General features: G+C 37.9%; 1 protein-coding gene across 1 annotated transcript in view; it reads left to right on the top strand.

The window, feature by feature from the left end:
- The window catches only part of LOC128657631 (uncharacterized), a 524,168-nt gene that overhangs the window by 46,133 nt on the left and 459,772 nt on the right, over positions 1-18,263 (top strand). Inside the window, exon 9 of the mRNA XM_053712016.1 lies at positions 16,502-16,626. Coding sequence (XP_053567991.1) covers positions 16,502-16,626 — 125 coding nt within the window. The remainder of the gene's footprint in view (positions 1-16,501; positions 16,627-18,263) is intronic.

The following is an 18,263-nucleotide window of genomic DNA, read 5'->3' on the forward strand; positions in this document are numbered from 1 at the left end:
ATATTCAGGTATTCCTGACAGATATCAGGGTTCCAATGTAACTAGCGCTCATTTTGAAAAAAAGTGGTTTTGAAATAGCAAAGTGCTACTTGTATTTATGGCCTTATAACTTGCAAAAAAAGCAAAGAACATGTTAACATTGGGTATTTCTAAACTCAGGACAAAATTTAGAAACTATTTAGCATGGGTATTTTTTGGTAACAGATTTTGGGGATCAAAGTTAGAAAAAGTGTGTTTTTTCCATTTTTTCCTCATATTTTATAATATTTTTAATAGTAAATTATGAGATATGATGAAAATAATGGTATCTTTAGAAAGTCCATTTAGTGGCAAGAAAAACGGTATATAATATGTGTGGGTACAGTAAATGAGTAAGAGGAAAATTACAGCTAAACACAAACACCACAGAAATGTAAAAATAGCCCTGGTCCTTAAGGGAAAGAAATGGAAAAATGGCCTTGCCCTTAAGGGGTTAAGAGGCTCATTCAAAATTAGTTTGAATGGAAATCTATTTTTCCTCTATTTCCTATGAACATCTTTAGGTCAGCAGAGGAGCAGCTGTAAAGCAGCTTTAACTTAACTAGTGTTACTGCTACAAGCAAGTAGCAGCGCAAAAATGTACTCTTTAATGCGGTCATAACTGGCCAAGAAGAAAAAGTGAAGCTTGTAAACTTATTGACTGATACAGGAATCTATCGTCAGGGACATTGCTAATTTGTTATTGAAAATTGTGAATTTGAAGTCTTTTCCACCTAAATAGTGTAAATTTAAACTTTTACATCTGCAGAAAAGCATTTCCTGCTTGTAGAGTAACCGTTTTCGAGGGACAGTTTACCCCAAAATTGTATCCCCTTTAATTTGTTCCAAATGATTTATTTTACCTGTTAAAGTGTATTAAATTGTTTACAAGTAGCTTGTTTACCCTTATTTCGGCATTTGAAATAGCTGATTTAGCCTGTGACAGGGGCAGAACTACCAGGGGTGCAGCCGTCGTAACTGCGACTGGGTCCCCTTGGAGGGGGGGGGGGGGAGCTTTAGCAAAAACAAACAAACTTTTATGCTGCCATCAGGGGGTGAAAGTTGTGACTCCAGTCAGGGGTCCTGGACTGGTAAGGGCCCGGACCGCTTACAGTGCCAGAACACCATTAATCCAGTGTTTCTAGGCTCTTTCTATGCTAAATAGCTGGAGACTACATGTTCCAGAATGCCATGCAGCAAATACCAACAAATTAGAGGTGGAGGGCGGAGCTCCTGCCCAGAACTGCACAAGAGATGGGACAGTAGCAGCTGCTGCCTTCGCTGTCAAGCATAGCAAGTCCATGTCAAGGCTTCTTCCTTCTCTAGCTTCTGAGTGTCACTGTTAGTGACTGAATGCAGGTAAGCAGCACTATGTATGTTAGCTAAACCCTATGGTCATTTGTTAGGGCAGGTTGAGAGTGTCACTGTTAGTGGCTGAATGCAGATAAGCAGGACTAGGTATGTTAGCTAAACCCTATGGTCAGTTGTTAGGGCAGGCTGAGAGTGTCACTGTTAGTGACTGAATGCAGATAAGCAGCACTAGGTATGTTAGCTAAACCCTATGGTCATTTGTTAGGGCAGGCTGAGAGTGTCACTGTTAGTGGCTGAATGCAGATAAGCAGGACTAGGTATGTTAGCTAAACCCTATGATAATTTGTTAGGGCAGGCTGAGAGTGTCACTGTTAGTGACTGAATGCAGATAAGCAGCACTAGGTATGTTAGCTAAACCCTATGATCATTTGTTAGGGCAGGCTGAGAGTGTCACTGTTAGTGACTGAATGCAGGTAAGCAGCACTAGGTATGTTAGCTAAACCCTATGGTCATTTGTTAGGGCAGGCTGAGAGTGTCACTGTTAGTGGCTGAATGCAGATAAGCAGCACTGGGTATGTTAGCTAAACCCTATGGTCAGTTGTTAGGGCAGGCTGAGAGTGTCACTGTTAGTGGCTGAATGCAGGTAAGCAGCACTAGGTATGTTAGCTAAACCCTATGGTCAGTTGTTAGGGCAGGCTGAGAGTGTCACTGTTAGTGGCTGAATGCAGGTAAGCAGCACTAGGTATTTTAGCTAAACCCTATGGTCATTTGTTAGGGCAGGCTGAGGCTAGAGCCATGTTCCAGCACCTACTGTGTGACATGGATCAGAGCGGAGGTTATTATTCTGCAGCTGTGAGACTGTGTGCGACTTTTAAGCAGATCCATTCACTCACTGACCCCAATGATTCTCATATTGCTTGAAAAAAAATCTCACACACACACAAAAAGTGTATTGGTGACTTTAATCAGGTGCAGTATTAACTGTTAAGATGCTGGTTAAAGTCATAAAGACATTTAATATATATGCAACAATCGCTTGGATCTCTACTTGTAAATATCTGAATAAACCTTGTGAAGAGATTGACTCATGTTTTACCTCAGAAAATACATTATATTGTTCTTTATAATCCACCACTTTCCTGTCTCATTATAAAATAGTATTTCTGAGGTTTGTGTTAACTAAACACAAAATAACATTGCCATAAACAATCGGCTAGATTACGAGTTTTGCGTTAGAGGCTGTGCGGTGCTAACGAGCAGTTTTCCCTCACTGCTCACTTACCAGCTGGTATTACGAGTTTTCAGAAACTGTGAGCGTTGAGCAAAATTTTCCTCCAAATCTCACTCCAATACCAGCGCTGCTTAAGTCAGCGGTGAGCTGGTGTAACGTGCTCGTGCACGATTTCCCCATAGGAGTCAACGGGGAGAGACGGCTGAAAAAAAGTCTAACACCTGCAACAAAGCAGCGTATAACTCACTAACGCAGCCCCATTGATTCCTATGGGGAAATAAAATGTATGTTTACACCTAACACCCTAACATGAACCCCGAGTCTAAACACCCCTAATCTTACACTTATTAACCCTAATCTGCTACCCCTGACATCGCCGCCACCTAAATTATATTTACTAACCCCTAATCTGCCGCTCCGGACACCGCCGCCACCTACATTATACTTATGAACCCCTAATCTGCTGCCACCAATATCGCCGAACCCTACATTATATTTATTAAACACTACTCTACCGCCCCCAATGTCGCCGCCACCTACCTACCTACCCTTATTAACCCCTAATCTGCCGCCCCCAATGTCGCTACCACTATAATAAACATATTAACCCCTAAACCGCCGCACTCCCGCCTCGCAAACATTAGTTAAATATTATTAACCCCTAATCTGCCGGCCCTAACATCGCCGCCACCTACCTACATTTATTAACCCCTAATCTGCTGCCCCCAACGTCGCAGCCACTATATTAAAGTTATTAACCCCTAAACCTAACACCCCCTAACTTAAATGTAATTAAAAGAAATCAAAATAAATATTCCTATCATTAACTAAATTATTCCTATTTAAAACTAAATACTTACCTATAAAATAAACCATAAGCTAGCTACAATATAACTAATAGTTACATTGTATCCAGCTTAGGGTTTATTTTTATTTTACAGGCAAAGTTTGTATTTATTTTAACTAGGTAGAATAGTTACTAAATAGTTATTAACTATTTAATAACTACCTAGCTAAAATAAATACAAAAGTACCTGTAAAAAATAAAACCTAACCTAAGTTACAATTACACCTAACACTACACTATAATTAAATTAACTAAATTAACAACAATTAAATACAATTAAATAAAATTAGCTAAAGTACCAAAAACAAACAAACACTAAATAACAGAAAATAATAAACAAATTACAAAATTTTTAAACTAATTACATCTAACAAAATAAAAAAGCCCTACCCTACACTAAATTACAAATAGCCCTTAAAAGGGCCTTTTGCGGGGCATTGCCCCAAAGTAATCAGCTCTTTTACCTGTAAAAAAATTACAAATCCCCCTCCAACATTAAAACCCACACAACCAACCCTACTCTTAAACCCACCCAATACCCCCTTAAAAAACCTAACACTAACCCCTTGAAGATCACCTTACCGGGAGAAGTCTTCATCCAACCGGGCCGAAGTCTTCAACGAAGCCAGGAGAACTCTTCATCCAAGCCGGGTGAAGTGGTCCTCCAGACGGGCAGAAGTCTTCATCCAGACGGCATCTTCTATCTTCATCCATCCGGCACGGAGCAGGTCCATCTTCAAGACATCCGACGCGGAGCATCCTCTTCATCCGACGGCTAACACTGAATGAAGGTTCCTTTAAATGATGTCATCCAAGATTCTATCAGCCAAACGGATTTGAAGGGACGCCATCTTGGATGATGTCATTTAAAGGAACCTTCATTCAGTGTTAGCCGTCGGATGAAGAGGATGCTCCGTGTCGGATGTCTTGAAGATGGACCCGCTCCGCGCCGGATGGATGAAGATAGAAGATGCCGTCTGGATGAAGACTTCTGCCCGGCTTGGATGAAGACTTCTCCCGGCTTTGTTGAGGACTTCGGCCTGGTTGGATGAAGACTTCTCCCGGTAAAGTGATCTTCAAGGGGTTAGTGTTAGGTTTTCTTAAGGGGGTATTGTGTGGGTTTTAGAGTAGGGTTGGTTGTGTGGGTGGTAGGTTTTAATGTTGGGGGGATTTGTAATTTTTTTTACAGGTAAAAGAGCTGATTACTTTGGGGCAATGCCCTGCAAAAGACCCTTTTAAGGGCTATTTGTAATGTTTTTTTTTTTTCCAATAATTTTTATTGAGAATCATTGTGAGGCACAAATAGAATGTATAACAGTTAAATCAACTCGAATACATAGTTTCCATACATATAATCTCAAATAGGGAGCAAATGAGGAGTTGTACAAAATAACTGAAACATATTTGAGTAACAATGCATATGAATAAAATTGAATAGTCAATGTGCCATGCTAACTGTCTACCCTCTAAATGATCTAAGAGGCCACTCTCGGGTCTCCCAGTACAACATTGTGGCATTACAGAGAATATTCACGAACAAAAGGAGGCCACTCTTGGACCTCAACTGATGAATCTCAGTTTTTTTATTTTTAACAAAGAACGGTAAATATATCACATGAAATTTGAATAAAAACTATAGCCACTTATGGGCTTGGTAAGGTATAGAACATTAACTATATATAACAAAAACAAATTGCCAAATAAGTTTCAACCATTATGAATAACATTTTATACTTCTGTCAACATGTGACTTTAACTCATCACTAAACCAACACCATCCAAAGAAAAATAAGTGAGTAGACCCATGTGTACACCTAATATAGAAATAGTAGAAATGGTGCAATAAATCTTTTGTAGATCCATTCGCTTCACTTCAATATAGATAGAGAGTTATCTACACTTCAAGGTCTATCGATAACTTGGATTTGACGTGGTCATTGAAATGAGGTATCTTTGATAAATAAATTATTTGGCTGATATGTAAAAAAGAAAATAAATTTTCCACAGGATCCATTTTCCTTTGCTTAAGAGATAAGCTCAATGGTGTCAGGAAGGGGGGGAACTAATGGGTAATGGGTGGGGACCAAAGGGGTGAAGGAGGGATAGGGAAAAGAGGGAAATAGGGGAGCTGGGGGGGGGAGCCATCATAAATTCAAAGATGTAAGGCTGGAGGCAAAAATAAAGAGTCATTATAAATTTGAAAATGTAAAGCTGGCAGCAAAAATAAAGATATGTATGATTTGGCAGGAAAGAGTAAATAACTTATTGCGAGAAGATAGAAGATCTCTGCATCAAGTTTTGACGACATGAGACGTTCACTGGGCTGTGTTACCTATCCGGGACCAAGTTAACAGTCAACTAGAATGATAAAGGGATATAAGATGTATATAAATTGTGTCTAAATTGTATCTAAATTATATCTCCCCTCAGGGGAAGTTGCCACCACTGGGTGGAGACGGGAAAGGACATTGGATATGACCCACTCTATCACATAGAGTGGGAAAGGATGAGGGGAGATACCTTATTTTTTTTATTCACTAAAGAAAAGATACAAAGGACCATACCATTATCTTGGCTAAGTAGAAGGGATACACTTGAGGCTAGAAGGACTGAAATAGTACTATAATATTTGCAGAAACTAGCGTAATTTCTTAGATTGTGCAAGAAGCTTAGTTAATATTATAAAATAGGTAGAATACAAACCCCCTGCACATATCCCAGATTTAAGTTCCGGACACACCTAAGATTCTGATATAATAGCAGTGCAAAAGGACCCCAAACATAGTAAGGCAAATGCGTATGACACTATTGGAGTGTAAAACCTAGTAGTGAAGCAAACAACAATAACACATATTATATCTATACCAGATTTTGTTACAGTTATAGGCTTCCAAAGATAAATATATATATATGTGATAAAAGCTTAGCCAAAACATACATGTCTAAGAACCGCCCTAGCAAATCTATGCCATCAGCACCCTACACCCATGCGAGTGTTAGAGTCAAAATATATGTGTAGACACTGAGATAGCTAGGAATACACTGATCAGTAAGAATAGTACATGTAAAAATATCTTGATCGACCCTGCTCAATGAACCCTTAGTAATTACCTTAGAGGACTAGGTTTGATCCGTACAGAATAACAGGACTATTAAAGTATTCAAGACATTTGTTATAACTAGGTGACCAACTATCTATAGTGAGTATCTAACAATGGTATATAAGTGCTATGTATAATTTGGAGCTAAACTCTTAGACCTTATAGTAACTGTATTAGGGGATGTCCAACTATGAAACATGGAGCCAACCAGTGTAATAAAATTCTGTCCTAGGGGCACGGGCCCTATGCCCCAGAACAAAGGATATAAAGTTCACCTCACTGGCTTAACATAGGCTGTATAATACAATTAATATAGAAATATAGCTAGTACATAAGAAATAAGGCCTTGGGACTCATATGAAATAGGTATATTAGTACATCATAAGGGAGCCACTCCATAGGTATATACTAAATTAGATAGGAACCTAAGCACTATACTAATTGAGAACAGAATTATACCTGACATAGGCCTAGATTTGGAGTTTTGCGTTAGAAGGGGTGCGTTAGCTACGCGTGCTTTTTTTGGCCGCACCTTTTAAATACCGCTGGTATTTAGAGTTTACAGAATGGCTGCGTTTTCAGTGCGTTAGGCTCCAAAAAGGGAGCGTAGAGCATAATTTACCGCCACTGCAACTCTCAATACCAGCGGTGCTTACGGACGCGGCCAGCTTCAAAAACGTGCTCGTGCACGATTCCCCCATAGGAAACAATGGGACAGTTTGAGCTGAAAAAAAACCTAACACCTGCAAAAAAGCAGCGTTCAGCTCCTAACGCAGCCCCATTGTTTCCTATGGGGAAACACTTCCTAAGTCTGCACCTAACACCCTAACATGTACCCCGAGTCTAAACACCCCTAGCCTTACACTTATTAACCCCTAATCTGCCGCCCCCGCTATCGCTGACCCCTGCATATTATTTTTAACCCCTAATCTGCCGCTCCGTACACCGCCGCAACCTACATTATAGTTATGTACACCTAATCTGCTGCCCCTAATGCCGCCGACCCCTATATTATATTTATTAACCCCTAATCTGCCCCCCACAACGTCGCCGCCAGCTACCGGCTGAAGTCTTGATCCAAGCGGGCAGAAGAGGACATCCGGACCGGCAAACATCTTCATCCAGGCGGCATCTTCTATGTTCTTCCATCCAATGACGAGCGGCTGATCTTCAAGACCTCCAGCGCGGATCCATCCTCTTCTTCCGATGACTAGACGAAGAATGAAGGTTCCTTTAAGGGACGTCATCCAAGATGGCGTCCCTCGAATTCCGATTGGCTGATAGGATTCTATCAGCCAATCGGAATTAAGGTAGGAAAATTCTGATTGGCTGATGGAATCAGCCAATCAGATTCAAGTTCAATCCGATTGGATGATCCAATCAGCCAATCAGATTGAGCTCACATTCTATTGGCTGATCGGAACAGCCAATAGAATGCGAGCTCAATCTGATTGGCTGATTGGATCAGCCAATCGGATTGAACTTGAATCTGATTGGCTGATTCCATCAGCCAATCAGAATTTTCCTACCTTAATTACGATTGGCTGATAGAATCCTATCAGCCAATCGGAATTCGAGGGACGCCATCTTGGATGACTTCCCTTAAAGGAACCTTCATTCGTCGTCTAGTCGTCGGAAGAAGAGGATGGATCCGCGCTGGAGGTCTTCAAGATGGAGCCGCTCGTCATCGGATGGAAGAACATAGAAGATGTGGCTTGGATGAAGATGTTTGCCGATCCGGATCTACTCTTCTGCCCGAAGATGGAATTCTTCAGCCACCGCTTGGATCAAGACTTCAGCCGGAGGATGGACGTCACTCTTCAGCCCCTGCTTGGGCTTGGATCAAGACTTCGGAGGCTCTTCTGGACAGATCGGGACCCGGTGTGGTGAAGACAAGGTAGGGAGATCTTCAGGGGCTTAGTGTTAGGTTTATTTAAGGGGGGTTTGGGTTAGATTAGGGGTATGTGGGTGGTGGGTTGTAATGTTGGGGGGGGTATTGTATGGGGTTTTTTTACAGGCAAAAGAGCTGAATTCTTTGGGGCATGCCCCGCAAAGGGCCCTTTTAAGGGCTGGTAAGGTAAATGAGCTTTTCTATTTTAATTTTAGAATAGGGTAGGGCATTTTTTTTATTTTGGGGGTCTTTGTTATTTTATTAGGGGGCTTAGAGTAGGTGTAATTAGTTTAAAATTGTTGTAATATTTTTCTAATGTTTGTAAATATTTTTTTATTTTTTGTAACTTAGTTCTTTTTTATTTTTTGTACTTTAGTTAGTTTATTTAATTGTATTTAATTAATTTATTGATAGTGTAGTGTTAGGTTTAATTGTAGATAATTGTAGGTATTTTATTTAATTAGTTTATTGATAGTGTAGTGTTAGGTTTAATTGTAACTTAGGTTAGGATTTATTTTACAGGTAATTTTGTAATTATTTTAACTAGGTAGCTATTAAATAGTTCTTAACTATTTAATAGTTATTGTACCTGGTTAAAATAATTACAAAGTTGCCTGTAAAATAAATATTAATCCTAAAATAGCTACAATATAATAATAATTTATATTGTAGCTATATCAGGGTTTATTTTACAGGTAAGTATTTAGCTTTAAATAGGAATAATTTATTTAATAAGAGTTAATTAATTTCGTTAGATTTAAATTATATTTAACTTAGGGGGGTGTTAGGGTTAGGGTTAGAATTAGCTTTAGGGGTTAAAAAATTTATTAGAGTAGCGGTGAGGTCCGGTCGGCAGATTAGGGGTTAATGCTTGAAGTTAGGTGTCGGCGATGTTAGGGAGGGAAGATTAGGGGTTAATACTATTTATTATAGGGTTAGTGAGGCGGGAGTGAGGCCGATTAGGGGTTAATACATTTATTATAGTAGCGGTGAGGTCCGGTCGGCAGATTAGGGGTTAATAAGTGTAGGCAGGTGGAGGCGACATTGGGGACGGCAGATTAGGGGTTAATAAATATAATATAGGGGTCGGCGGTGTTAGGGGCACATAGGGATAACGTAGGTGGCGGCGGTGTGCGGTCGGCAGATTAGGGGTTAAAAAATGTTAATAGAGTGGCGGCGATGTGGGGGGACCTCGGTTTAGGGGTACATAGGTAGTTTATGGGTGTTAGTGTACTTTAGAGCACAGTAGTCAAGAGCTTTATGAACCGGCGTTAGCCCAGAAAGCTCTTAACTCCTGACTTTTTGCTGCGGCTGGAGTTTTGTCGTTAGATTTCTAACGCTCACTTCAGCCAAGACTCTAAATACCGGCGTTAGAAAGATCCCATTGAAAAGATAGGATACGCAATTGACGTAAGGGGATCTGCGGTATGGAAAAGTCGCGGCTGGAAAGTGAGCGTTAGACCCTTTCCTGACTGACTCCAAATACCAGCGGGCTGTAAAAACCAGCGTTAGGAGCCTCTAACGCTGGTTTTGACCGCTACCGCCAAACTCTAAATCTGGGCGATAGTTTCCCTGTCAATATGGCGGCTTGGAGTAAGAATGTAATAGAAGATATATAAAGGAGTAAGTAGCCTAATTCAGAATCCTTAAACATTAAGCTATTTTCAAAATTAACTGGGTTAAAACTTTATGTAATAACAATTAGGGTACGAGATTAGTCTTATAGGATACATATTGTATACTAGACCTAGCACTTTAAACATAGAACATAAAGATAAGGACCAAGCACAGCTAGATTCAAAACCTTCATGAAGTTGAGTATCTCAGTAAGCATTACTGACTGTTAAAAATACTGCAAAATAAAAGAACACAGAAAGTCTTAAAGCATAGAGGGAATCCGGGTGTCAGGGAACACAATGGCTTACAATAATCATCTCCCCTGTAGTCCCTCATAGAACACAGTACCTATCCCACACCGGATGGCCAAGGTAGGAGATTTCTAAAATTGTTCTCTGTTAGGGGCCGGGCAGGCATAGCCGATATGGAGCAATAAGATTCTAAAGATTTATGACCCCTATGAAGTATACCCGTTTCGTTACCGTTATGGGGACTAAGCAGGGTGAGTAGTGACTTGATCCTAGGAGCAGCAGCTAGGTCCAGGACTATCTCATTATTGCGAGTATTTCTGGGTATATATGGACCTGCATTTAGAGCATAGGTGGAATGCTGTAGTGGGACTCCACGTGACTCAAGTCTCGAAGGTCTCAAATCCCCTCCGTTGCGATCAGAAGGCCGGGACTTTCCAGGGTAAGCCCCCAGACCAGTACCAGGTAGGTCAGCAGTTGTCTCTCTCTTCTGTATCGATCTTGCCAGTGCTATATTTCGGTCCTCCTCCCATATCTCGCCGCAAGTATCTGCTCCGTTAACTGCTTCTGTCATCTGGCTAGGTTGGTAATTATCTTTAGGAGCAAGGTTCCGCTCCTGGATCACAGCTTCTTCTCTCTGCGGGTAGGAGATTGTGGTAGGGGCAGTATCCTCTGGTCTAAGTAGATCTATCAGGAGATCCCCTTGATAATTTGGGGTAAGCATATGGAATGTTTAGGGCTAGTGTAGTTTGTAGGTTCAGTGTCCCTTGTTGCCTCTGGCGGCATGGTGTATTTAGTGCGGGTGATCTGAGGTAGGGAGTCCAATTCTCTGAGGAGTGATTCCTATAGCTTCGTACAGAGAGCAATCAGTGTAGTGGAAATATCTTCCATATTGAAGGTTCAACTGGCTCCCAAAACAGCTATGACTCAAGTGACTCCTTCCGTGCTGTTAATGAGGGTGTATTCAGCGATCTAGGCCTCCAAAACAGCCATGCGATCCCAGTCAGGGGTAAAAGATTAGAATGCTAGCAGATTGTACATTCCAGCTTCCAAATCATTATCAATAACTTATATTGCCATAATTATTTTATAGATGGGTCACAAATATTGTTAGATTTTAGCCTTTAATCTTAAAAAAACATAAACAAAAGTCAGGAGCTCTCATGCAGCACGTCCTGTTGCTTTGGCTGCCGGCTTCGCCCCCTTGGCTATTTGTAATTTAGTGTAGGGTAGGGCTTTTTTATTTTGGGGGGGCTTTTTTTTTTTGTTAGGGGGATTAGATTAGGTGTAATTAGTTTAAAAATCTTGTAATTTGTTTATTATTTTCTGTTATATAGTGGGGTTTTTTTTTGGTACTTTAGCTAATTTTATTTAATTGTATTTAATTTAGGGAATTAATTTAATTATAGTGTAGTGTAAGGTGTAATTGTAATTTAGGTTAGGTTTTATTTTACAGGTACTTTTGTATTTATTTTAGCTAGGTAGTTATTAAATAGCTAATAACTATTTAGTAACTCTTCTACCTAGTTAAATACAAACTTGCCTGTAAAATAAAAATAAACCCTAAGCTAGCTACAATGTAACTATTAGTTATATTGTAGCTAGCTTAGGGTTTATTTTATAGGTAAGTATTTAGTTTTAAATCTGAATAATGTAGTTAATGATAGGAATATTTATTTTGATTTCTTTTAATTATATTTAAGTTAGGGGGTGTTAGGGTTAGGGTTAGGGTTAGACTTAGATTTAGGGGTTAATAACTTTAGTATAGTGGCGGCGACGTTGGGGGTGGCAGATTAGGGGTTAATAAATGTAAGTAGGTGTCGGCGATGTTTGGGACAGCAGATTAGGGGTTAATAATATTTAACTAATGTTTGCTAGGCGGGAGTGCGGCGGTTTAGGGGTTAATATATTTATTATAGTGGCGGCGATGTCCGGTTCGGCAGATTAGGGGTTAAAAAAAAATTAAAAGTGTTTGCGATGCGGGAGGGCCTTGGTTTAGGGGTTAATAGGTAGTTTATGGGTGTTAGTGTACTTTTTAGCACTTTAGTTAAGCGTTTTATGCTACGGCTTTGTAGTGTAAAACTCTTAACTACTGACTTTAAAATGCGGTACCAGTCTTGATAGGAGAGGGTGTACCGCTCACTTTTTGGCAGACTCGTAATACCGGCGCTATGCAAGTCCCATGGAAAAATAGGATATGCAATTTACGTAAGTGGATTTGCGGTATTTCCAAGTCTGGCCAAAAAAGTAAGCGGTGAGCCTGTACCTTCAAGACTCGTAATACCAGCGGGCGTTAAAAAGCAGCGTTAGGACCTCTTAACGCTGCTTTTTAAGCCTAACGCACAACTCGTAATCTAGCCGATAGTGTTTTTGTAGCTTACATCTGTTTTAAATTGATTTTAACTTCAAATGCATGTTTGTATAGGTGACCTGTGTAGGAACATGCATGTATTGTAAATGTTTTTCAAATTGTATAATAAGGCAATGATTAGACTAATAAATTATTTTATTAAAAACTGTCACTCCTATTGATAATGCTCACCTATACATTTAGTGCTTTCTGCATTGGGAAATTATATTCAGTTTAACTTCAAACTTTGCACAGTCACCGCTTTGCTTTAATTTATCTAAGAGCTCAGGCAGTAAATTCAATTGTATGTACACTAAATTCCTGATGTTAGACCAGGTCCCTGTAACTATACATAAACCCTGTATCTGAAATCATTGTACTAGTAAAGCAAAATCACTCTAATTTGCTAAATAACCAACACATCTAATTTCCCAGATTGTTATATATTAAATGCCTATATACTCATTTATGTGTTTGTGGGGTTGATGTAAAAGAGGTTTTGCATGACAGTGCATTATGGGCAATTGTGTGCATGAACAGGGACATGAAACCCAAATTTTTTCTTTCATGATTTAGAAAAAGCATACTATTTTAAACCAATTTACAATTTACTTCTGTTATCTAATTTGCTTCATTCTCTTCATATCCTTTGTTAGAATGCATATCTAAATAGGCTCAGCTGCTGCTGATTGGTAATAGAAGTTAATTGGAATGCTGTTTAAAATTGTATTCTCTATCTGAATGCTGAAAGAAAAATTTTGGGTTTCATGTTACTTTAATGTCATGAGGGATTATGACCCCCTCCACCAGACATCAAGATATATATATATATATATATATATATATATATATATATACAGCACATTCAGCTATATATATACACAGTATATATATATATATATATATATATATATACTGTAAATACACATGTGTGTATACAGCACATATATATATATATATATATATATATATACATTCAGTGTATATATATATATATATATATATATATATGTGCATACAAGTAAAATGTAACAGGTAAGGGAACTGATCTGTAAACAAGCAGGACTCAAAGTTGCGCTGTTCAGGGGGAAGAAAATCTTTAGCAGCCATTAAAGAACAAATACATTAGTGGGTAGTGGGAAACTCCCCAGCAAATATAAAGGTTAAAAATGTGTACAAGAATATAACAGTGCTTAAATATTCCTCATCTAAGACAATAAACATACATAAAACATACAAAAAAGTAACTGTATGGATAAGGTTATAAAAATAAATAATAAATAGTAAAAGACCGTGGTTATACAGTCTTGTAGAATATCAAGTGCAAAAGATAATGCAGGATTAGTAAATGTCCACTTAAATATTCTCTTAGGTATTCTTTAGTAATGTAGATCCCCTTACCAGAATTCACCTCAATCTAATGAGGTAAGTTGCCGCACTGAAAGGGGTATTCAGATACTAGGACAAGTAGGTCCGGTGTAGCGAGGGGTGCCTTACAGATCTCATCCACCTCTTGGCGTATGTAGTAATGAGTAGATTTACATCTAATACTTTCCTCCCAGGATATTCAGGTATGCCCTCCACTTCTTGGAGTATGTAGCTTTAAATTTTATTTCCTCACAGGGAGATGAGCCTGCATGAGCTATGCTCCTACCTCCTGTTTCTTACCGCAGTTTTTCAAGCGTGTGTTTGACGTGTTGTGTGGCTCCTCTCTGGTGATCCCGTGACCTTACCTTACGTCACAGCTCTGATCAGCTATGTAGCGGTTCCGGTTAAGGGCTGGATTGGATACAAAAGAACTTTTCCAAAAGTAATAGCAACCTTAAAAGATTGCAACACAAAGTCTCCTTGCACTTAGTGCTGATAGCACGCAAGTAGTGTTGTATAGAGCATATATTATAACCCGGGTTATTTTTAAATGTTCCACGATGTTTAAAAGATTAGACACTGGATCCGTAGATTTCTGCCTGTGTGTTAGTAGTCACAAATGTTCAGCCTGTATACCATCAACATCTTTCACCCTATGCTGGGCTTTTTCAATCTTGATCTTGATAAAGTCAAGCATAGGGTGAAACATGTTATATGTTATATGTTATGCATAGATATAAGATCTCGGGTTGTTCGAAAAAAAAAACAGGAAAGGGACTTTAACATTGAGATATATACATATCTAAACATGTATGTGTGTATATATACATATATATATATATATATATATATATATATATTTTTATTTTTTTTTTAATGTATTTATATGTGTATTTATGTATTTACAGACATATAAATATATAAAAACATTAATTACTGTAAGTACATTGGAGCCTTTTCCCGTTAAGTAGATCAAAACACGTAAAAGCATATTTATGCAATATTCATATCTAAAAAACTTTAAAGGGATGGTAAACTCAATATAGGCATAATATTTTATCAATATTTTCGATTTTTATTACAGCTTCAAACGAAATTTCCATTTAAACATGATTTAGCCATTTACTTACAATTTAATAATAAAGAATATATCTGTTCCGTAAAATCGCCAGCCCACCGTGACGTCACATCAATTTTTCATTTGTGTGTCCAATGATCAATCCTGTCGCCAGACAGGCTTCCTGCAATACCATTTATTTGTGCATGTGCCTTAACGAGCAATTCCTACGATCGTAAGGACCAATCAACAGCCTATAAATCCTTAGAAGATTTTGCGCGTGCAAGTTATATGTGACGCATGCGTGTTATATTATTTTCCACACGGCACGCTAAAGTAAGCCCTGTATCGTATACTATTAGTATACAATACATTCTTTACTTTGAGCAGTGCCAGTAAGTACATTGTTGAAGTATATAGGTTTAATTCTTTTATTCCCAAATCTTTAGTTCTATATCGTTTCGATTATAATTTATTTTTTAGATATCTGTAATGCACCCGATACACACAAATTTTGCTATCGCAGTGAAAAAGTAAACATTGAATGTCACGAGTCAATGTTTACTTTTCATGCAAACCAATGCGCATGCGTTAAAAATTAGGATATCGGAAGCGAGCGAACACTCTGACGTGAAGAGAGGGTGGAGACAGGACAAAGCACAGAATAGTGTTAGAGAAAGATAAGAGGGGCGGAGCGAGGCGGAGAGATGCGGCGCAACAAGTTTATAGAAGATAATTACAATTTTCAATAAAATGCATATAAATATAAAAAACGGATAATGCGGTTTAGTAATTTGTAAACATACTAATGTAAATATGTTGTTGTAAATTAATTGAGTTTACCATCACTTTAACTATGTATTTACTGTAACTATTTCATTCCAATATTCTGTACATAGCATAATATGTTTTAAGTATTTAGAAATAGATATTCCTATATATAATCCATATTGTGTGTGTATATATATATATATATATATATATATATATATATATAGATATACATATTGTATATATTTGTTTAAAAAAACAGCAGCTATATGTAGAATTATTTATTTATGAATAAATAGAACATATTCTGTTACGTAATTAACATTGGAAAATGAAATATTCATATTTTCATGTCGGGTTAGTGCTATTGCGAATATGTTATGATGTTTGTGCGAGAGAGTAGGGTGTGTTTTTTTTAAACAATACATGCGTTTTTTCTCCATAAAAAACAGTAATTATATATTTTTTCCCCCTTATCTCTGTTTAACATAGTGTTTGTGTTATATAGCATTGAGTTTCACAGTTGTGCCAACAGTTAGCATTTGACTTTGTAGCGTACCAAATACTGGTTTATTCATTTTATTATTTAGCCAAATTTTAAAAAGACCATTGAAGATAGGACTAGAAAAATAATTTGATTTTAATTTTTATATATTATTATAATATTTTTTTTATTTTTTTTAAACCTTAGATCACCAGCATGATTATCAATGCGCAGGGGTGGCTCTGACAGACGATGATACAATAATGTACCACATGGATGCTCTGTGTATAAGGCTGAGGCAGATTTGTGACATCATTGTAAAGCTGAAAGAGGTAATATCAGGCAATTCTTATACTTAGTACTAAGGAATTATGTACTGAATTAAATCATTATCACCATAAGTTTGCAATATATATTGAAACAATTAAATTGACAGTCTACACAAAAATTGTTATTGTTTAAAAAGATAGATAATCCCATTCTCCAGCTTTGCACAACCAACATTGTTAGATTAATATCTCTATATGTCTACCTGTTTCAAAGGCTCTATTGACAGCCTCTTAATCACATGCTTTCATATTTGCTTTTCACAACAGGTGACTGCTAGTTCATGTGGGCCATATAGATAACAATGTGTTCACGCCCAGGAAGTTATTTAAGAGTTGGCACAAAACAATACTAAATGCAACTCAATAGATTTTAAATAGTCACAGTCATGTGATCAGGGGGCAGTCTGCAGAGGCTTAGATACAAGGTAATCACAGATGTAAAAAGTATATTAATATAACTGTGTTGGTTGTGCAAAACTGGGGAATGTGTAATAAAGGGATTATCTATCTTTTAAAACAATAAAAATTATATTGTAGACGGTCCCTTTAAATACAATACGCACTCACAGGTTATAAAACCTGTTTCCATTTAAGATCACAAAAGAAACCTTGTTAACATAGCATTTAACTAGAGCTGCAACAGCTAATCTCCTTATCGATTAGTTGGTCTGTGCATGATACCAGCTGCTTCACTCTGATGAGCTACTGCACATGGTATGGTGTTCTATAGTTATGTCCTTAGCCTAAAGGATGTCAACTTACATTTACTTTTCACATTTTCAGGATAGTATACATTTATTTTTCTCTTAATAATCTTTTATTCAGGATTTGCACTTAAGAAAACATAAACTAAACGTCTTATGACATAAATGACAAACTTTTCATAGATCAAAATACACTGATAAAAGTATGAAACACAATGAATGATTAGCATAATATAAACTTCTGAAACCTCTATTTCACTTGTTAAGTGTATCCAGTCCACGGATCATCCATTACTTATGGAATATATTCTCCTTCCCAACAGGAAGTTGCAAGAGTCCACCCACAGCAAAGCTGCTATATAGCTCCTCCCCTAACTGCCATATTCAGTCATTCTCTTGCAAGCCTCAACATAGATAGGAGGTTGTGAGAGTCTGTGGTGATTTATACTTAGTTTATTCTTCAATCAAAAGTTTGTTATTTTTAAATGGCACCGGAGTGTGCTGTTTTTCTCAGGCAGTATTTGGAAGAAGAATCTGCCTGCGTTTTTCTATGATCTTAGCAGACGTAACTGAGATCCATTTGCTGTTCTCACACATTCTGAGGAGTGAGGTACTTCAGAGGGGGAATGGTGTGCAGGTTTTCCTGCAGATAAGGTATGTGCAGTAAAATATTTTTCTAGGAATGGAATTGACTAAGAAAATACTGCTGATACCGAAGTAATGTAAGTAAAGCCTTAAATGCAGCGATAGCGACTGGTATCAGGCTTATTAATAGAGATACATACTCTTATAAAAATGTGTTTTAAAACGTTTGCTGGCATGTTTAATCGTTTTTTAACGTACATTGGTGATAACACTGTAATGTTGGTATAGCCTTAAATGCAGTAAAAGCGACTGGTATCAGGCTTATTAATAGAGATACATACTCTTGTAAAA

This window comes from Bombina bombina, chromosome 4 (assembly GCF_027579735.1).
Source record: "Bombina bombina isolate aBomBom1 chromosome 4, aBomBom1.pri, whole genome shotgun sequence".
NCBI lineage: Eukaryota > Metazoa > Chordata > Amphibia > Anura > Bombinatoridae > Bombina > Bombina bombina.